The following is a 22,864-nucleotide window of genomic DNA, read 5'->3' as shown; positions in this document are numbered from 1 at the left end:
AGAACGATCATTTCGATACTGATCTATTTATTGATGAAATCTAAAAGAGACCAACCATCGTCAAAGGATTTTATAGATATTTTAAAAGAATTAAAAAACTTGAATTTATTTTGTCTTAGTTTTGGATACAACGTCGCAAACATTTCATGCGTCAGTCTATCTCGTAATATTGGGTGCACCCAAAATTCTCTTTGCCTCCGCCGTCGTCTTTTATAGCGACGATAGAGGAGCCACACACAAGCAATCACTTCCACATCCATTTCCAAACCGAGCCAGTGCGCATGCTCCGCTAAACGCTTGTTGAAAAACGCCTAGTGTGTACAGGGCCTAAATCTTTGCTGAAAAATTAAATAAATCTACGCACATACCTACAATAGAATCAGCTTGTTGTAATCATGGTTATTTTTATCAGAATAAGCACGTCCCAAACTGAATAAGTTAAATACATGTACACTTACAAAACTTTTTTTATTCAGAGCTATAGTTATTTCAAGTAAACAGTTATTTTAAACTATCTTTTTATACTGTCAGTTTCAATCTCTGGTTGGTAGCATTGGTCTTTAACCTTTTTTGTAAAGAACCATACAAGTTTTAGAAGATAAGTCTGGGAGCTATGTACAAAAAATATAGTCAGAGATTAAAATTTTTAATTTTCAAGTAACAATGGACATAAATCTATGTGAAATTTTCAATTACTTTTTCAAAAGAATGTTGTTAAAATTGGAGGTAAATTTTGTGGCACCCAGTTATAAAATCCCATTTAGATATTCTTTGGATTGTGGAGTTTAATATTTTGATTTTATATAAGTTTCTTTTTTGAAAAGGTATGTTTGCAAAGATACATAGAAACAAAACTAGAATATATCCTCTAGTGAAAACTTTTTAAGGGATGGAACATATTGATGGATAGTTTTTGCATGGAATTATTTAGAGCAGAATGTGACAACAAATGGTTGAAATTTCCTACCAGATCCATCTTGAAGTGAAACACATGAACTGGCCCAGTCATCTGATTTTTTTTGTGATAAATATCTATGTCTGTGTGCTAGTACAAAATTGTGCACAAGTAGAAATATCCATCTGTTATTTCAGTCCTAAGACTTATAATTCTTTTCTGATGGAGTTTTGTAAAAATTTAACAAATCCCCTTTAAAAATGTTTTTACAAAAATCATTTGCAACAAAGTCCATTAATTCTAATTGTCTTTTGAAAAGTTAAATGCTTTATTGTACTAGTTTGAATTCAATGATAAAACATATCAGTAAAAATTTACTATGTAGGTCAGAGTAATATGTTTCAGGGATATATTTAGCCCACAGGTCATAGATTGGAGATCCCTGGTGTAACATGTTCCTTTAATGTCAAGGTCAGTAACCAGAATTTCCTTAATTATAGTCTTATCAGCCTACTTAATGTTGTCAGTTAGTTATTGTTATCAATACAGAATCCCAAAATGGTTACAATTACCAGATTCTGTTGTATATATTTAAATATAAATATGCAAGAAGTGCCAACTAATTTGATGTAACATTTGTTTCATTAAAGTGTGATTTATACTGGACACAAAAGGTATGAAATATAACAAAGTAAAGAGAGCTATTGAAGTAACATGAATATATATAATCTGTTGAAGCAAGTTAAAAATTTTCGTCTCAGCCAATGGAAGTAAATGACTGCTAGGGCATGTTGGAAAGCACAAAGGCACAAAGCCAATGAAAATAACCCTTTCATCTCATGACTTGAAGCAGAAAAAAATGGCATCCAATAATTGAAAATATCCATATTGAAACTGTTACAGGTATATACAATATTTTAGTTTTGATGAGCCTACACAACAATGTAAATAAAAAAAAGAAAATTAACATGGCAACTGCAATATGTATTGAATTTTCTAAAATGCTATCTGTTGATGAAAACTACAACTTATGACCACACTTATGTGAGGAACTGATTTAATCTAATCTCTACCACTTACTCGGCAACAAGTTTGTTAAACTCTCCCATGTTGTCTTTGGATCTTTGATTTAGATCAAAGATCATAAAAATACCAATCTATAGTCAGGATTCCCAACACCAGTTAAACTATTATTTAAATTGCAGTTTAACTCACGATATGAGATAGTGAATAAATTAAAGTAGGGGGACTTATTCCATGAGTGGGGAAGATATGCGGGTAAGTGATAAAACTTGACGTAGAGCTGAGTTCAAAGACAAGACCATATTTAATTAACAACAAGATTTAATAAAGGTTAACAAAGTAAATACAGATATATGGAGAGAATAACATTTCTTAACCTAATCACAAGAGTAACAAAATCTATCTATTTCTTGTGACCGAGAGAAAGTTTACAAGTATGATATAAATCGTACTACTTTATGATGTAAGTCGGTCAGTAGTCGTCAGTGCAGTACGGGAGATGGAAGATAAGTTTGTTGGGACAATTCTCTTCTTTATGTATGTGCACAAGTTCAAATATGTCAAAGAGACCGTATTGCATGTCCAACTTCTCATGAACTGCCTGTCGTCTATGTGGCAAGGTCGGATTTCTATTGACTGCCTTGAATGGTAGGAAAACTACCCTTTTATCGGGTCTCTGACCATTGGCATAAAATGATCTGTGGTTACAATGGGATGTGCGATGATGTGTAGAGGGGGTAAAAATACACATAGTGGTCAGAATTACCGATAAAGTCCTGTGAGAAAGGAAGTTGCTTTCCCTTTTCTCGAAAAACACGACAAATGTAACCTCTCTTTTTGTGAACAATATGTAAGAAATAATATATTTTTATGCTAAATTAACTATAAAATTTTGATTCTCACACTTAACACCATTTGCAATGTGAATGAAATTTGGTTTTCTTGCCTCATTTGCTCTATTCTCTTTTCTTTCTCACTCTTTGTGTCCAGTGTAAATCATGCTTTATATTTGATTTTAAATTAAAACCAGTTAATGCTTTATTTGTGTGGATTTTTAGAATATTTTTAAGAGTTCACAGCTATTAAAATGTATCATCTAACTTTAAAACCCATTCGCTTAGCATTTAGTAATAAATGTTTCTTCTGCTCTATTTACTTTTAAACTAAAAAAGAGATTTTGTACTCATATGAAGCATATACTAGGAAGATTAATTGTTGAGTATTTCTCTACTGTTGAGAATAGTTTATTGACAAATCCATAAAATCAATTATTTTTGAATATTTATAGTCTATTATTCATAGACTATTATTTTTGAATATTTTATTTGTAAGCTTAAATACAGTATAGAGAAAATTTCTCTCTCCAGGAAAAACAAGTCAATCAATGAAGTAATTTTTCTGATAAATTATGTTATTGAATAGTTCAATAACATAATTTATTTTAAATATTTTTCTGACTGAAACTTAACAAGAAATTAAAACTTTTCATCTCATCTGAGGTGGTTGACCCCTTAAGTTAAATTACAAACACAAACACACACATACACACACAAATACTTAATATACAGTCTGAACAACGATAAGGATATCAAAACTAAGACAGATGATGTTGACCTCGACACCTGGATTTGGATGCTGTCGATTGACCACAGAAGAAAGTGCCCCACTGAATCTGATTCATTACAATTCTTTTCTGGTTTTAGGAGCAGCTTGTTGATAGGCTGCAGTAAATTAGGACTATACAGTAATAAGCTGCAGTTTAACTTCAGGGCTACATACTAAATCTTGTACTATACAGAAATGTTCAATTTAGAATGAACTAGAATGTCTTGTTTTGAGTTGAAAATTCCAAAAAAAATTTATCAAAATGTCTTTAAACACTCTTTCTGGCTCCTTAAAATATATCAAGAATTTTGTTCAACTGTACTAATGATACAGAGCCATCTCTGGTTAAATTTAGCTTTTAACTGTATCGTTCATTACTTTACAGATTTATCTGTTTACAGATTTGGAATTTGATATTTAAGAGATAAATTTACTTATTTATTTAACTATAAAAATTGTTTAAAACTTTTTTGCAATGCATTTAGTTTATTTTTTAATAAAAATTTTGTAATTTACAGGAGGAGATCAAAATGCAAGAAGGAGGTAAGACGAATGCTGTGTGATTGCACATTAACAAAAGAGGAGAAAGAAAAAAATATTCCAGGTTGTGGTGAAGATTGTTTGAATAGGCTTTTGATGATTGAATGGTAAACATTTTTTTTATATTATTTTATATAGGGTCGATTTTGTTTTTTAAATGAGACATTGCTTACATGAGTCTTATTAGTGTTGCTTGTCATTATTGATGGTTATATTGCTGGCTTTAGCATAATATTTTAATCAAAATGAACAGTTAATTTTGCAAGTACTGTTTTAAAATAAATTAATCAAATTAATTATTACATTACAGATTTGAGAAATTAAAATGGAATTTAAGATTGTAATTTTTATATTTTAAATAATTTAGTCAAATGTTTTTGAATAATTTTAGATTTATATGAAGTTTTGAAAGTATAATTTATCATTTTACAGTTATAGATTTGGAATATGATGAAGAGAGAGCTTAAATATCCATACTGTAATATTCAAATTGCATTATATATTTTTCATTAGCAGAATTATTCCATATGATCCTTGAGAATAAAAAAAGTCATTAAACAGAGTATAGTATAATATTTCTGATTGCACTAGAAGAATAATTGCTGCAGAAATGATAATACAGGGAGATTCAAGATAATTTTTCAACTTTAAAAGCATATTTTAAGAATTAGTTGGGGTGTAAATGTATAGCAAAATACACAAGTTTTATTTCTGCAGTCATCACGGTTTGATGTGATACAACAAATATTTCAATTGAATTAATTTCTTTGCCAAATGTAAAGCAGAATATCTGTCACTTTGGTAACTGTGATGGTGATTTGAGTTTTGAACTCAGTAAGATTTGCAGGTAAGGATGGAATAAACATTAAATCTTTAATGAAATTTCAGAATAAAAATTTGAGCGATATCAAACCAGGAGAACAAAGTAGGTCACTCTCAGTCTTGTTCAACCAATCCACTGTCCTGTGAAATGTATATCAAGGAAATCCTAGACATCTGTATGCTAGTGGTGTAGTGTGCTGTCTTACTGAAAGTGTGTATGTTCTTTCATGTCATCATCTGTAAATGTAAAGTAAAAAAGTTTTCCAGCACATTTAGGTACATGATACCATTTATGGTTCCCTCATGGAAAAAGAGGTGATAAGTTTATACTTTGTCTTTGCTAAGAGCACAAAACACATTTAGTTTTGGACTTTCATGAATATGTTTTACAGTTACTTGTGGATTTTCAGAGTCCCAAATCCTGCTTTTGTGGGTGTTCACTTTCCTATTGATTCAAATGTTGACTCATCAATGAAGATAATATTGTCAAAGGATATCTTGTCTTTCTCAATCTGATAAAACATTTTTGCACAGAACTCCTGTCACTTGCTAAATGGTTGTGAAATGCTTGTTTCATTAGTCACATGTTGTGTTGATTTTACAGAACTATGAGTAAAGTTTGTCTTCACTTGTTCTTCAATAGAATCAGAAATACATGGGAAACAAGGGATTAGTGTTGATGAACAGATCAAGCTGTTTCAACAAAATTTCTCTGCCAAGAGTAAATTGTAGGTCTACTTGGGAGAATCTCTGAGATACTGGTTGCAAAAATTCTGTTGAATCATTGTTACAGATTTTGTTTTCTTGAACCAAATACACCATGAGTGTGCTGTGAACAGTGTAAGCAATCATTTTGAAATGCATACTTCACAATGACAGAATTTAGTACTATGGCATGAGAAAAATTTTATGTATTTTGCTATAAATTAACACCTCAATTGATTCTGTAAGTTTTGATTAAAATTTTGTATGGTTTCAAAGGTATAAAATCCTATCTCTCTCCTTCTCAGCAACATTAATTATAATATATGAACACACCTGAATTCTACTTGCTGAGTTTTTTTTCTCTTTATTCAAACATTTTCATCCTATTTGGTTAGGCCATCCTCAGGTTTTCCTTTATCGTTCCAAAATGGAACCATTTATTCGAATTTTATTTTGATTTGAATTTTTGAAATAACAGCTTTTTGTATATTACATAAATAAATAAAATAAATTATGTCCAAAATAATAAAATTATGAACAAAATAAAATAAAATAAAATATGTCCCTACACGTGCTACAAAAATATTATTTTGTTTTGATGGGGTTGATTAAAAGGCTGTCTTAGTGCCTATGGGATGGAAAGAGTTTAAAAAAAATTATTAATATTGATTGTTTATATTACATGAAACATTATCTTTGTTTGTTTATTTACAGAGTGATAATTGCATTTTAAATAAGAAATTTTTGTTCTTATTCTAAATTTACAAATATGAAAACTTTATATACAGTTGTCTGCTTTTTCAGAAATTGAGATGAAAAAATTCTACTTAAACTACTGGAAAGCACAAAATTACTAATTTTGTGCTTTCCAGGCTTATCCTCTGGTACCAATATCAGACAATAGTGCTAGTAATTTTGAAGAAGGGCTGGAAAGTTTAAAAGCACTAAGATTTAAGTGGAATTTATCTTGATTTCCAAAAAAAAAAAAAAAAGTAAATTCTATCTGTTTAAGGAAATTGGAAAAATGAATTTGGTTGAAATTTTATGATATAATGTGAGTTAATTAGATAATTAAGTTAATTTGATTTTTATGCTTGTATATGTTCTGAGTAATCAAAATGTATACACAACGTGGTTCATTAATTTTAGGACAGGAATTATAAAAAATCAAAAACACATGTTAGCTATTATACATATTTTTTTATTTATTTAATGTATGATCCATTAGTATAGTGGTTCCCAAACTTTTTGATTCTTGGCACCCTTTGCTAAATGCAGATTTTCCCACGGCGCCCTATATCAAATTCTAACAAGTACATTAAATTCTAATATAAAAATTTTATAACATTTTGTGGCACCCCTGTGAGGAAACCACTGCATTAGTATGTATGCAGTCTTTAAAACAGTCATACAAATTTTCAGAGCTGCAGAAAATTTCTTTTTCAATTGTCTTTAATTTGTCAGTCATAACTTTTAGGATGGTGGGAACATCTGCAAATTTTGGTGTCCTTTAAGCTTCAGTTCTAACTTGGGAAATAAAAAAATAGTCCAGAGGAAATAAATCTGGTGAGTAAGAGGATGATAGTAGGGATTGATGCATGATTGCAGTATTGTGAGTGAGTATGGGCACATTGTCATCCAACAGAAAAAAATCTTGAAACTGGAATGCAGTAGGATGAACATGCTGCATGCATATCAGGAAACAATCCTGTACTTATTCTGCATTCACTCTTTTCCATCTGGTAAGAATTCTTTGTGAATCACACTTTGAGTCAAAAATATGATAAATATCATTTTGATGTAACTTTTAGAATTTTAGTTTTGTAGTCAGTGAGACACTCTCAGCAACTCATTCTGAATTCTGTTGCTTGGTTTATGTAGAATAAGCAAAGACAAGACATTAAGTCTCATCTCCTGTAATGATTCTGCCTAAGAAGTTTTTTTTGATCTGCTATTGCAGTGATGTTTTGACAAGATGTGATTTGATCTGTGTTCAGCTGTCAAGGACATGTGGAACAAAATGAGCACACACATCTTTTTGTCTTTCTCAAATTTTCACTCAAAATGTGAAGATCAAGTTTTGAGGATGTCCAAAGTCTCTGCTATCATCTGTGATATTGTTTAGCAGTTGTTCTTCACTAACTCAGTGACAGCAGGAATATTTTCTTTTGTTTGAGTAATGTGGGATGACCACTTCTTTCATTATTGTCCACCAATTCCTTTTCATCATGAAACTGCAAATACCGTATGAAGACATTACACTTGTTTAGAGCTTTACCATGCACCTTTTGTTTCAGTTTTAAAGTTTCTGTAGCAGAAGGATAAAACTTAAAAAATAATTGCAATTTTCCATTCACTTTTCAAATCATGATGCAGCAACAGAAACATAGTTTATCCTGGATGTTATAACTCATGAATTTCTGAGTGTACATTGGTGACACTCTGTAGTTGAATAGATAATAGTTATTATTACTTAATTTGCAAATTGGCTGATACATTGTTACATTATTACTATGGCAAAAATTTGTCCCAAAATTTATAGACTACATTGTTTATATTTCTATATTAAATAATTTTTATGAAATTTTATTTAATATAGAAAAGAGGATCCTATAATGCCAGTATGTGCTTTAATATCATATAAAATAGATCAAAATTATTTACATACATAGTGTCTGAAAAGTTTAGAGCGGTGGAACCTTTTGTAGTTGAATCTCACTTTAGAGAGATCTCATAAGTACAATACAATTTCAGTAGAATAGTATATGTATTCAGTATACGTTTACCATAACTTACACATAAATTGTATTTAGACAGATGTCTTTATTGGAAAAAGAAAACATACGTTAGACACTCCTTAATCTGGCCATTCCTTGCATAGAGGAGTATCAAATTACTGAGAATATATAAGTTAAAATGTAATCAATGACATGATCTGTTACCATTTGGTACAATTCTTTTTGAAGGCAGGTGGACAAATAATACAGCAAACTGACATTTAATACTGTACACAGAAACAAAGCCAAGTAAATATGAAAATGGGATGTATGACATGATTAACATATTCATGGAAACATAAATGTACAGGCAATCAAACTGCCAGATAATCGAGAAGTTGGATTATTAAGGTTGCAGATTAACAAGAGTGTACTGTACTTTCATTACTCAAAATTAATCAATTTTATTTTGATATCAAACCACATTTGAAACCACAAAAAGCCACAGGTTCCCCCATCTAATGTTTTTAGAGTCACGTTAAGATTATAATCTTATATGTTCTATTGAATGCAAAAAAAAAAAAAAAAAATGGTAAAGTGGGTGATCGGTTAATGAACAAATTGGACAACGAATACTTTTGTGAAAGATTTTATGTTCAAACAACAAACCCATGTTCAAATAACAAACATCTCACAGAACAAACAAGTGACATAAAGTAATGAATACCAATTGGTCTTCCCTTGTCTCCAGGTAACAATTTGAAACTTTTTGAAGCACAAGGAACATGGACATCGACGCTCAACCTGGTATATATTGATCAGGTAGTATTACTCCAAACTTTGAAACCACCCTTGAAATTTCAGCCTTTTGTTTACCTTTCTGAGAAAGAATTTTTTTTATAGTCTTTGTGAGACTCAGGCAAGCACTCTAAGTTTTGCATCAGTTTTCATTTTCGAAAAGCAAGAGTATAATAGCCAAGGTAGAGAGTGGGCAGAAGATGTCTGATGTTGCTAGACAGTATGGCTTAAACAGGTCTACAGTAGACACAATCTTATCTAAGAAAGATATAATCAAGAAGACTCAAGCAGCCAAAGGAGTAACAAAAATCACATCTGAGAAACAAAGAACATTGAAGAGTTCATAATGGAACCTGATTTGATGACAGAACGACTCCAAGAACTCTTGAATGAAGAACACTAAGAAAATCAGCGAGGTATGTTTTCTTCTGAAAAAGAGGACTAATGCCAACATCTGCTAGTAAAGATCTTTTGAAGAAGTTGGAGGATGTCAGAACAACAGTCTTAGAATAGTATCCAAACCAGGTTGAGGTTAATAGGCTTAGAGATCTCTATAACAACAATGCTATTAATTAATTCTAAAAAATCTTGAAGAAGAGAGAAAAGTAATCGACATTGCACAGATTCTTTAACGCCCCACAAACAGAAAAAAACATGACTGATAAAAATGCAAGACTGTGTATATATGTATTTTTATTATTACATATAAATGAATGTAGTAAAAAAGTATATAATTTTTTATTTATTTTTTTGAGTCTCCAGAATGAATTAATCAAATTCCCATAATAATCTATGGTAAATCAATAATTGGATAGCGAACAATTCAGGTAGTAAACATTGTCTTGGAACGGGTTATGTTTGTTAACCGATTACCCACTGTACTTCATTTCTAAAGGTGTCTGGAACTCGAAAGGAAACATGTTGAGCATATTTCCTGAAAATATGTGTTGTGTATTGTTTGGAAATAAATTTCTTCAAAGATTATAGATCTTTTGAAAACTTTGTTTTAATAAATATGATTCAGTGAATTTTTTTAAATGTTATACATAAGAGTTATAATTACATTCAATTAGACTTAACAAAAATTTAAAGAAATTTAAGATTTTTAAAAAGTAACAACTCTCATTCTAATATATAAATCTTCGTTTGTAGTGGTTCTCGATGTGCTACGGGGGACGCATGTACAAATAAAAGATTTCAAAAGGTATTTGAGAGACTTTTTTTTATCTTGTAAAACATTTTTTAAACTAAGGATAAAATGTTATATAAATTATTTGAAATTATATTAATTAATTCAGTGCTATATAACATATGCTAACAATTATTTAATAAATAATTTTTGACAAGGATCTTTTCAGCACAGTTAATTCAATTCTGGACATTTTCAGAGGAATAAAATTTTATAATGTTAAAATTATTTACATTAAATAAAAAAATTCAGTTGTAATACTTTTACATGACTTAGAGAAATTTCAAATATTAAGAATAATTAATGTTAAGAAAAGATTTTTAATATATTAGGGAAAAAATATATTAGAATATAAGGACTTTTACAAAGACAAATTTTCTACAAACAAATAGAAGCCACACAGCAATTATTTTTGAAGCTTGCTTTATTTGTCTATGGTACCAGTCTCCAAGTCACTTATCAGTTGCAATAATTTTTAAAATAATTGAAAATTTGCAAATCACAAATATTTTATAATTTTCTCTTCATACAGCTATTTTAGCTTAGCATGCAATGAATATTTTTTTTATTTGGATAAGTATTCCATTCACAGACATCAGAAATTAGAACACACAACCCATTATGAAGTCCAAGCCTAAATATTAAGAACAGATAGGCAAAAACATTTGAAAAATCTTTTAAAAAAATTGCAAAGCATAGTATCATAGAGGAATAAAGTTTACTTTAGGAAGACAATTGGAATGTGGTTTTCTATTTGTTTTGGGGGGAAAAATTTACTTTATTATTTNTGCTTAATTTATTGAACAAAAAGAAAATGCAAAAGTAGATTAAACAGAAAGAATAAAAATAGAGATAACATACTGAGTTTTCTGTTTGAGGGAGAAGTCATCTGTCTTAATACATTAGATTTTTATAAACTGAATTTTATAGCATAATGATTGATGTACTGTACATTGTATGTTAGGTTTTATACATTTTTTAAAATTTCAGATAAAACAAAAACATTCTAGAATTAACATGTCTGTTAGAAATTTCACTTTAGTAATTTTCAGTTTTGTTTATGAATTTTAATTATAATTTATGTAATTTGCTTAATTTCATAATCTTAAAATTTGAAATAATTTAAGAATAAAAAAATTTCTTCAATACTATTTTACTGACTTATTAATTACTACGAAAACATTCATCTCTTCTTTACTAAAACTAGAAAAATGAAAGTGTTCTTAACTGTTGTAATACCAGTAAATTCTAAGTTATGAATTCATTTTTAGTCTGCTTTAATAGACTTTTTGTATAGATTTTTTTTTTGTGCACTTTCTCTGTTGAAAAATAACTTTAATTGGAATCTCTAAATATATTCTGATTGATTGCCAGAGTTAATAGATTAGAAATATTCGAAAAGTTTTATATTACTATTTTACTAAAAAAATGTGTATAATACATTATCATCATGTTATTTAGCAAAAATTTTTTATGGAATTATACATAAAAAATGAAGACAACAAAAGCCATAATATATATTTCAGAATAAGATAAGTATTCCAAAACTTCTTGTGCAGTTAAGATACATAAATGTTACAAACTTAAATTAACGTTATTGAACAGCATAATTAATGACGTCTTTTATGCATTTGTTTTGTGAATTCAGGCTAATAAATTTGTTTTTACTGATTGAAAATTGCAACCATAACATCATTAGACATTTTATATGGAATCACATCAAAACATTGTTCTCAGGGTCATTTTTTGGTTAGGATTATAATTGCAATCCATGCAATTACTGAGCAGCAGTTTGTGAATGCTTTTAAGAGGTTTGAAAATCAGTTTGCACAATGGATCATACAAACGATAGTGGTTAAGTCAAACTTTAAGTGTTCAACTAGTGGCCAAGTCGATAAAACAACTGAATGCTGGTAGATTTGCATCTGACCAGTTGGCTTGACACATGGAGTTTGCCAGGGTTTCTTCACCTAAATGGGTCACTTTTTTCGGATTTTCCAGCTGTTTCATTGTCTTTTTCCATTAATCCAGTCTAACCAAATAACATAAGCTGTTGATGGTGTTTTTGTTAATTTATAACATCTATATGTCTTAAGCTTAAAACTGTGAGACCCCTGGGACATTTTGTATTCACATTTGCAAATGCAATGTGATCAAATGTTTGACAAAAGGGAAATATTAATGTGTAATATCAAAAATTAACTATATGATAACAGTGATACATTCTTACTTGTGGTTCATATTCCAAAGCAAATTCTGCCACATATTGCAAATACAACATAATACATTTTAACAAGCTTATGAAGTCTTGTTTATTTTTTTGTTGTTTTTTGAAGTTGAGATGCTTCCTTCATTCATTCATATAATCATTCAATTATCACAGCTAGTTTATGGCAACTTGAGGATGGTTTCTGTTCAGAATAGTTTCTTTGTAGTTTCTACATGCTGCAAATGTATGATATTCATTATTCATTTGCATCTGAAGATGAAGACCAACTTTATTTTCAGATACAAACAATGCCACAGCTTTGAAAATATTAATGAAAGATAAATAAGACTACTTAATCTGTTATCACTTGTTGCATTGTTCTTATTTATAGTTCATATTTTATTATATACTGCATTTTACATTTTCATTTAAGAGAATTTTCATTGCCTTAAAAAGTATTCATTATATAAAATGTGTATAACAATAATATTTATAAATAATTTTTTTATAGTAATTATTTCTGACAAGTGAACAAAAGTTGGTAGGCATGTATGTGTATCTATATATGTATATATTAAAAATTATTTTTCCATGCATCATTTACTAAGAAAATTACATAAATTAACAAGATAATTTATTTCATAATAATTAAATATTTCTGTAGAAGGAATATGTCAAAACAGAACTCTTTAAAACTGCAAAAAAAGGATGGGGCTTGAGAAGTTTGCAGGAGCTACCACAGTAAGTATATTCATTCTTAATCTTAAAAAAATTTATAAAAAAACATTTCTGTATATGATATGATATGTTATTTGATAATAAATTTTAATTGTTGATATAAATAAATTTATGCTATGTTGGTATGTGTTGAGAATTTAGCTCCCTTAATAATTCATTATAATTAATAGTGGTATTTAATTGCTCTCTCTAGAAAAAATTCTGTATTTTTTAATTTTGTTAATAGTTAATTAGATGTAGGGATGGATCAATAAACAATCATTTGGGCCAGTCAGCCATGTTGTTGCTTCTGACTAGTTGTTGATCCATCCTTACAGAATTATTTTGAAAATTTTGTTTTTGATAGGATTTAGGAATATTTGAATAATCAAATGCAGATTTTCAGATTGTCTAGAAATTTGATAATATAAAATTGTTACAATTATCATTTTTTAACTATAATGCATAGGCACTATAAATTTTTAATGCACAAAAATATATTATTTTTAATTAGTGTAACCATAACTATTTGTGTACGTACATTAAACTTATGTAGTAATTGAATCGTCCTTTTGTTTTTCTTACAACAAGCTAACTTAATAGAATATATATTAATTAAAATAAATTTATCTATCCATTCATTAGCAGTATCTGTTAAATAATTATCTTATTACATCATTATGATTGTAGTTTTTCAAATTATTTTGAATAATTTTTTTTCTAAGGGGAACATTTGTAATGGAATATGTTGGAGAAGTACTCTGCCCACAAGAATTTAAGCAGCGTGTTAAACAATATGCAAGAGAAAAGACGCAGCATTATTACTTTATGGCGTTAAAAAGTGACGAGATTATTGATGCTACTTACAAAGGAAACCTTTCTCGCTTTATTAATCATAGCTGTGATCCAAACTGCGAAACACAAAAGGTAAATTTCAGTTTTGTTTATTTTGTAATTGATAGAAATTACAAGTCATTTTACAAATCTTGGCTGGGAGTGACAAATCTTTAAATAAATCTAAAGCTCTGTTTAAGTAACATGTTACTCAGAGCTCTGGATTATTTAAAGAGTATATATTCAGCAACCCGATATATGTTTCACAACCTGTTAAATTCATATGATCTGTACAGTACCTTTAACATTACAACAGTCTAGCCAAGATTTATGAGATGTATGGTATAAATGATATTTAAGAAATTTAAACTTGATATATTTTAGTTAAATTTTGGGAAATAAATATATTTGTATTAAAAAGTATAAATGTATGCATTAAAAGTACATTTGCATCCATTTCTATTCTGATTGAATCAAATATTGAAAAGAAAAATTTTTTTAAAAATATGTTGTTAGAATAATTTATTGCTATGAATTTATGAAAACAGTTACTTTCAAGTAACTGTTTTTAACTAGTCATTATGTAAGGACTAGTTTTTATCTAAAATATTACAAACTGCTAATAAATGTATCACATCTATAAGAGAGTTGTTTATTAAAGTCAAAAATCTTGTAATTGTGGTAATTGTGGAAAATTTAATTTATTCCAATTATTGGTATCTGACATACAGATAATAGTTTAGAATGCCATTTACATAAGTCATTTTGAAGTCTGAAATAGACAAACGACAAATTTTAAATATGCTTAGTCCAAGCTAAAAAAGTTATTTGACAGTTTTCATTGAATGTATTGAATTAGTTTTAATAGTTTTTCAGTTGTTTAATTCAATGTTTTTCACTTCTTTTCTTTTCGCAGATTAGTAAAATTATGGGTAATTTTAAGTCAACCAATAATTCTATGCAACTATGAATTATGCCTATTTATTATGCTTATTAGAGTTACTATATGTAACAAAGTATATACAGTAATTCTAGATTACTATTTAAATGTCACCCATAATTAACTGCACTAGTGTCAGTATGATCAAATACTTTTCTGAGGACTGGTGACATTTTTTTGTGGACTGACAGTTGAAAAACACTGGTTTAATTAACAGTAAGAAAAAAATTCAGTTTAGATTGTTTGAAATATATTGATTATAACATAACAACAATAACAATAATAATAATAAAATCTTTATAGCATTTTGGGTTTGATTTTAATATTCTTTTAGTGTAATATTATTGACAAATAAAAAATTTAACCAACACCTTAATATTCACTGAGAGATTTTTTATTATAACAAACGTTTTTGATCTATTCAATAGATCATCTTCAGGTTAAAAAGAATATTTCTTAAATGGAACACAAGTTCAAAAATTCAAAAATACTAATAACCAATAACATATCCAGTAATAAGAATAACTAATACTTTGTAAATGATACAAAAATGTAAAAATAAATAACATATTACTCGTACTATATATTAATACTGTCTATCCTATCTAGACAGAATTTCCTTTAAAACATACTAGAGTTCATGCGCCTCTTGTAAGTTTTTAATGGCATACTTCCAAGCCAAAGGAAGACCCTCCATGTCCCTTGCGTTAATGCATTTTTATTTAAGCTTGCTTCTGTAAATTTCTATCTTTTCAGTCGTTCTTGCCAGAGTTGGAGAGTGTATCTGTTTTAGGATTTCCACTTCATTTCATTGAACCAAAGATCCTTCTACTTGTGCCATCTGGGCCAATACTGTTGTATTAGAACCTTTTCTAATATCATACCTGTGTTCTTTGATCCTTACACCTAGGTTTCTAGTAGTAACCCCTACATAATTTTTTTTTATACTTATTAGCTGGTTCTTGTAGGGAATCTTATACATATCCACCTTATCTTCTTTTTTAACAATCCCTTTATCGTTTCTAAGTATTTTATACAAATTTGGAGCTTTTTTTTAAGATCACCTTTGTATCTTTTATATTTGCAATTTCTTTCATAATTGCTCCTAAATACTTGTTGTATGTAAATTTCATGTACTTAGATGGACCTTGTCTAGTGACTTTATCATTACTGGCCTCAAATTTACTAATAATTTCCTCTATAACATTCCTCTTATAACTTAATGTTCCTGCTATCTGTATAATTCTTTTTATCTCTGTATCCCAGTATATAAAAGCCCTTCTAATCAATGCTCGAAATGCTGCAAACTTATACCTATAAAGGTCATTAGAGCTTGCAGGGATATATAGAGGGCTGTGCATTGGTTTAATGAATATGCTAGTGGATATATGCCCTTTGTTAAATATGATATTAATGTCTAAGAAATGTACCATCCTGGAGGTTTTTTGCTCTAGCTTCAGGCTAAGGCCTTCTTCGTTTTCGTTAATTCTATCTACAAAGTTAGCAATTACTCAATTGTTTTTCCATATTATGAATATATCATCTACATATCTCTTGTAGTATACTATATCTCTTTCGAAGCTATGCAGAACTTTTTCTGTTTTTCTAACAACAAGCTCTCAAAAGAGCCCTGAAATTGGGCTTTCCATTGGAACTCCCCTATTTTGCCTATATGTTTGGTCTTCGAAAGTGAAGAATGATTTGCAACATACTAGGTTAGTCGTCTCTATAACCTCATTTCTGTGTTGTGTTAACATTGGGTTTTCTCTAAACAAGAACTCCAAAAGTGCTTCTACACAGGATTCAATCTTAATAGACGGGTACAAACTTTTGTAATCTAACACAATTCCCACTTCTTCATCCATTAAAGTAATGCCTTGTAGCTCTTTAATCACCATAACATGATCCTTTGTCACCAATTTATTATTTTCCATCAGGGAGGAGATGTATTCTTGCAACCTTTTTAATGATAAATATTTTATACTCTTACATTACAAAGTAATTGTATGCTTACGGTTATATATATATTGAAAATTTAAAATTTTATTTTACTTAACTTAAAATAAAATCTTATACAGTAGAGCATCGTAGCTCTTTAATCACCATAACATGATCCTTTGTCACCAATTTATTATTTTCCATCAGGGAGGAGATGTATTCTTGCAACCTTTTTAATGATAAATATTTTATACTCTTACATTACAAAGTAATTGTATGCTTACGGTTATATATATATTGAAAATTTAAAATTTTATTTTACTTAACTTAAAATAAAATCTTATACAGTAGAGCATCAATTATCCGAAAGTCAATTATCCAAAACGTCAATTATCCGAAAGAATTCCAGTCGGCAAATTTAAATTTTCGCCAGTGCTGTGGCACTGCAATCTTTGGCCATGTCTTGGGCTACGCAAATATTTTACGTTTTTGATACTAAATTAACTTCTGAAGTATAATTTTTTATTGTTTTTATANTATGAATTTTAAGAATGAGATAACAGCTGTTGTTTCAAAGCTTCCTAGACATTTATATTTATATTCATTTATTAGATTTTCTAGAGTATATCTACTTAAAATCTCATTAGAATTATTGAGTTAACCTTAACATATGACCATATCTACTTCATTCTATTATTTTAAATAATGTAGGCTCTAGTTTTTCACAAATGATTATATTAAATATTATCACCTTTTCTTCTGATGCCACATGAATAAGTTCATTCTAGATTTATGTAAAAATCCTCTACCTACAATTAATTTAAATCTGGATCCCCAAAGTGGTCAACATTGACACCCAGAGTTGATAAGGCATTTTTGGGAGTTAATAATTAGTCGGGAGTTGATTGAAAATGATTGTTAAAAATGATCAGTCCAATGAATTACATTTATGAAAGTTTAGGATGTTTTAAATTTGCACACTAAATAGATCTTTTCTATGAAAATGATGTGCAGACTAATATTGGCTTAACAGATTTATTTTATTTACTATGGTGTCAAAGGAGTTTATCCTACACAGCATACTTATATACCAATATCTAGTGTTAAGTCAGACCAAAGTTATGCTATGAATTTATTATTAACTGTATTAGCAAAAAAGAGGGGATTGCAGAATTCTTTAAGGAATCAACAATCAAAGAAAGGTTAGGATCCCTGATTTAAATGAAAAACATAAAACATTTTAGTTTTCAGTTGTAAGTAATTACTGATTATCCAATAAATATATTATTTGTTAATCAGCGAAGAGAATTTATATGGAAGATAAAAAGATGCACTAGACAGACGTCATTATTTCTGGTATTAATTTATAATTTTAACAGTGGTGCACTGACTTGATTAATTGTTTTAGTTTAGATATTGATAATTATATAGTTTACATTAACAGATAAAAATAAAATAAAATATTGGTCTTAAATGTTCCTGCTCCAAGATCATTTGTACTTTGAAAAATGATGTTTGGAGAAAAATTTTAAAGTACAAATGATATTTGCTTAATTTATTGAACAAAAAGAAAATGCAAAAGTAGATTAAACAGAAAGAATAAAAATAGAGATAACATACTGAGTTTTCTGTTTGAGGGAGAAGTCATCTGTCTTAATACATTAGATTTTTATAAACTGAATTTTATAGCATAATGATTGATGTACTGTACATTGTATGTTAGGTTTTATACATTTTTTAAAATTTCAGATAAAACAAAAACATTCTAGAATTAACATGTCTGTTAGAAATTTCACTTTAGTAATTTTCAGTTTTGTTTATGAATTTTAATTATAATTTATGTAATTTGCTTAATTTCATAATCTTAAAATTTGAAATAATTTAAGAATAAAAAAATTTCTTCAATACTATTTTACTGACTTATTAATTACTACGAAAACATTCATCTCTTCTTTACTAAAACTAGAAAAATGAAAGTGTTCTTAACTGTTGTAATACCAGTAAATTCTAAGTTATGAATTCATTTTTAGTCTGCTTTAATAGACTTTTTGTATAGATTTTTTTTTTGTGCACTTTCTCTGTTGAAAAATAACTTTAATTGGAATCTCTAAATATATTCTGATTGATTGCCAGAGTTAATAGATTAGAAATATTCGAAAAGTTATGACAAATGTACTTTGAACATTTCAGCAGTTTGAATTTTTCTAAATTTTGAATAGTAAGAAGAAATGGAAAATGTTTTTAGTAACTGCTAAAGAAAAAGTTTAATATTATTCAAAATTTAATTATCCACCTTATCTTCTTTTTTAACAATCCCTTTATCGTTTCTAAGTATTTTATACAAATTTGGAGCTTTTTTTAAGATCACCTTTGTATCTTTTATATTTGCAATTTCTTTCATAATTGCTCCTAAATACTTGTTGTATGTAAATTTCATGTACTTAGATGGACCTTGTCTAGTGACTTTATCATTACTGGCCTCAAATTTACTAATAATTTCCTCTATAACATTCCTCTTATAACTTAATGTTCCTGCTATCTGTATAATTCTTTTTATCTCTGTATCCCAGTATATAAAAGCCCTTCTAATCAATGCTCGAAATGCTGCAAACTTATACCTATAAAGGTCATTAGAGCTTGCAGGGATATATAGAGGGCTGTGCATTGGTTTAATGAATATGCTAGTGGATATATGCCCTTTGTTAAATATGATATTAATGTCTAAGAAATGTACCATCCTGGAGGTTTTTTGCTCTAGCTTCAGGCTAAGGCCTTCTTCGTTTTCGTTAATTCTATCTACAAAGTTAGCAATTACTCAATTGTTTTTCCATATTATGAATATATCATCTACATATCTCTTGTAGTATACTATATCTCTTTCGAAGCTATGCAGAACTTTTTCTGTTTTTCTAACAACAAGCTCTCAAAAGAGCCCTGAAATTGGGCTTTCCATTGGAACTCCCCTATTTTGCCTATATGTTTGGTCTTCGAAAGTGAAGAATGATTTGCAACATACTAGGTTAGTCGTCTCTATAACCTCATTTCTGTGTTGTGTTAACATTGGGTTTTCTCTAAACAAGAACTCCAAAAGTGCTTCTACACAGGATTCAATCTTAATAGACGGGTACAAACTTTTGTAATCTAACACAATTCCCACTTCTTCATCCATTAAAGTAATGCCTTGTAGCTCTTTAATCACCATAACATGATCCTTTGTCACCAATTTATTATTTTCCATCAGGGAGGAGATGTATTCTTGCAACCTTTTTAATGATAAATATTTTATACTCTTACATTACAAAGTAATTGTATGCTTACGGTTATATATATATTGAAAATTTAAAATTTTATTTTACTTAACTTAAAATAAAATCTTATACAGTAGAGCATCGTAGCTCTTTAATCACCATAACATGATCCTTTGTCACCAATTTATTATTTTCCATCAGGGAGGAGATGTATTCTTGCAACCTTTTTAATGATAAANAGCTTCCTAGACATTTATATTTATATTCATTTATTAGATTTTCTAGAGTATATCTACTTAAAATCTCATTAGAATTATTGAGTTAACCTTAACATATGACCATATCTACTTCATTCTATTATTTTAAATAATGTAGGCTCTAGTTTTTCACAAATGATTAAAAATTCATTTCATTCTCAACATTTCTTGGATTTTTTTGTCTTATATAGCTGCTGATTATACACAAATAACAAAGTATGTTTGAAAATTGTTTTTTAATTAGCCCATTTTTGTAAAAATTTATAATTGCTTTAAGTAGAGTTGATGATGTGCATTTTTAATTGCCATTAAATATTATATTATTTGATTTTGGATGTATTTTAATAAATCAATACTTCTTTGCTGTTGCATTTTTTTTCTCCCCAGTAGAAACATAAAAAATTGAAATAAAGGATTTAACAAGATGTAGTATACTTTTACCTTTTACCATGTAAACTTCCGTAGATGTTCTGTTTGATATTTCAATTGGCAAAGTCTGAATAATGAAAGGTTAAATTACTTTTAAATATGGTTAAAATGTTTTGTAATGTTTCTACTGTAAGAAAACTGCAATCTTCATGTAATGTGAAGGTTCAGCATTGGCTAGAAATTCTTTGTCTAAATCATGTTTTTTATAATTAATATGAACAATAGATAATCTCCCATTTTAATTTATTCTGATAAGCTTTTTTTTTGAGATTTCTATAAAAAGATTTCTACAGGAGTAATTTAATATTTTGTCATTAATACAGAAATATAAATTAGAATACGTTAAAAATAAAGTTACATTATTTATATTTTCAATGAAAGAACAAGAAAATTATCATTACAAATATTCAAATTTACATGTTACTTTTAAAAAGATGTGAATTGATAACCAAAATATGTAAAACAAATATTTTCATAATTTTCTTAACATTAAAACATTGTTTAATTGAATTATTATTAAATTGCTTTATTAAAGAACTTTTCCTTGTGGCTGTAATCACAACCAAGTATCAAGAGTTAAAGTTATAAGTCAACCAGTTACCATTCACTTTACTTTTAGTATGTGAATGTCTATTAGTTAACTTCTAACTCTAACTCTTGATCCTTGGTTGTGAATATGGGTATTAGTGATCTAAGAGATTTGCACCACATTTTATTTTGAAATCTTATTTAATGGATNAATCAAGACACTTTTGGATTAGTCGTACGAATCGATAAGGAAAGAATATTTCCTTATTCCCACAGAGATCAGAAACGGACCTTATACCACCAAAGAATTGAAGATGACGTGATGGTGACGATGAAAATTTTTCGTGACCAAAGACCAGTTGACCATAACGTTTAAAATTAAGTAATTTGAGAAGAAATATAAGATGTATCTGTTATCATCTCGAAATCAAATAAAGATGTCAAGTAAGTTGAATCCCAATACTGGTTGCCATAACATATTCGGCAAAAACATTACATACTATTACATGACGTAAAACTTCATTGTACATTCCAACAGTTATTCTTAATCTTTGTGAGTTACAAATTACTTACATTCTTCACAGACTCCAATAATTCACAAAAACAAATTCTCGAAAAGTATGGATGTTTCTAAAAATTCCGCTTTCAGTTATGGAACGTAAAATGTACAATACATAGTGCAAAGATAATTATGAAGAAATTTGATTTCATTAAAATATTTGCGTAACTGTAAAGATTCTCAAGCAGTCTGTTTGAATAAGAACTGGAATTTGTAATTTTTTAGAAACATCTTGTATATATGTAAGCAAAAATTACATACTTTCAAATATCTGTGACTTTTGTACACAACATATTTGATTCTGAGTTTCCTTTACTCATAAAATTATAACATTAAGACTTATTTTATTATTGAAGATATCCATGATGCATGTTATTATAGTGCATTTTAATTTTATGTTTAAAATAGATAAAAAGATATTAAACTAATAAAATTTTCATGAGAATACAGGTATGCAACCAAATTTCTGGCACCCTTGGTTTCAAAGTGCTACTGGATTAAACTTTTTTATAGACAAAACATAATCATGTATAACAATAATTCATCAATACACCCCTAATCCATTAATTATACATCTCCTTTGTGTCTAAAGTATACCACATACTGCTAGAAACTTAAATATTAAATGCAAATCGCATTTGACACCAACATTAATACTCTCATCTCATAAACCATAGCTAGAGTTAAATTTAAGCAAAATAAACTAAGAATATCACAAAATTGTGGTATCACCACTAACAAGTGCAGTGTAAATAATGTAAAATAACTGCACCCTAAGCGAAATGGCATCTGTGACCACTCAGTAAACTAGTTTAGTAGTGGTGGGAATTTCAAGTTTCCTCTTGTAATTTTGTCCTGATTAAAAGATGGTGCTAGAAATTCAGCGATGTACCTGTATTTCAAAAATTTGA

At 28.5% G+C, this 22,864-nt stretch overlaps 1 protein-coding gene across 7 annotated transcripts in view; it reads left to right on the top strand.

Annotated features, from left to right (window-relative positions):
* The window catches only part of LOC111621622 (histone-lysine N-methyltransferase SETD2-like), a 116,229-nt gene that overhangs the window by 45,404 nt on the left and 47,961 nt on the right, over positions 1-22,864 (top strand). For all 7 annotated transcript variants that reach the window (XM_023363816.1, XM_023363815.1, XM_023363817.1 and 4 more), the window contains 4 exons: positions 4,042-4,170; positions 10,258-10,309; positions 13,168-13,244; positions 13,946-14,147. In XM_023363816.1, coding sequence (XP_023219584.1) covers positions 4,042-4,170; positions 10,258-10,309; positions 13,168-13,244; positions 13,946-14,147 — 460 coding nt within the window. The remainder of the gene's footprint in view (positions 1-4,041; positions 4,171-10,257; positions 10,310-13,167; positions 13,245-13,945; positions 14,148-22,864) is intronic.

Source organism: Centruroides sculpturatus, unplaced genomic scaffold, assembly GCF_000671375.1.
Source record: "Centruroides sculpturatus isolate CEXI.00-Female unplaced genomic scaffold, Cexi_2.0 scaffold232, whole genome shotgun sequence".
NCBI classification, from domain to species: domain Eukaryota; kingdom Metazoa; phylum Arthropoda; class Arachnida; order Scorpiones; family Buthidae; genus Centruroides; species Centruroides sculpturatus.
The sequence above is the reverse complement of the archived record's forward strand: the minus strand, read 5'-3'. Positions and strand labels throughout refer to the sequence as shown.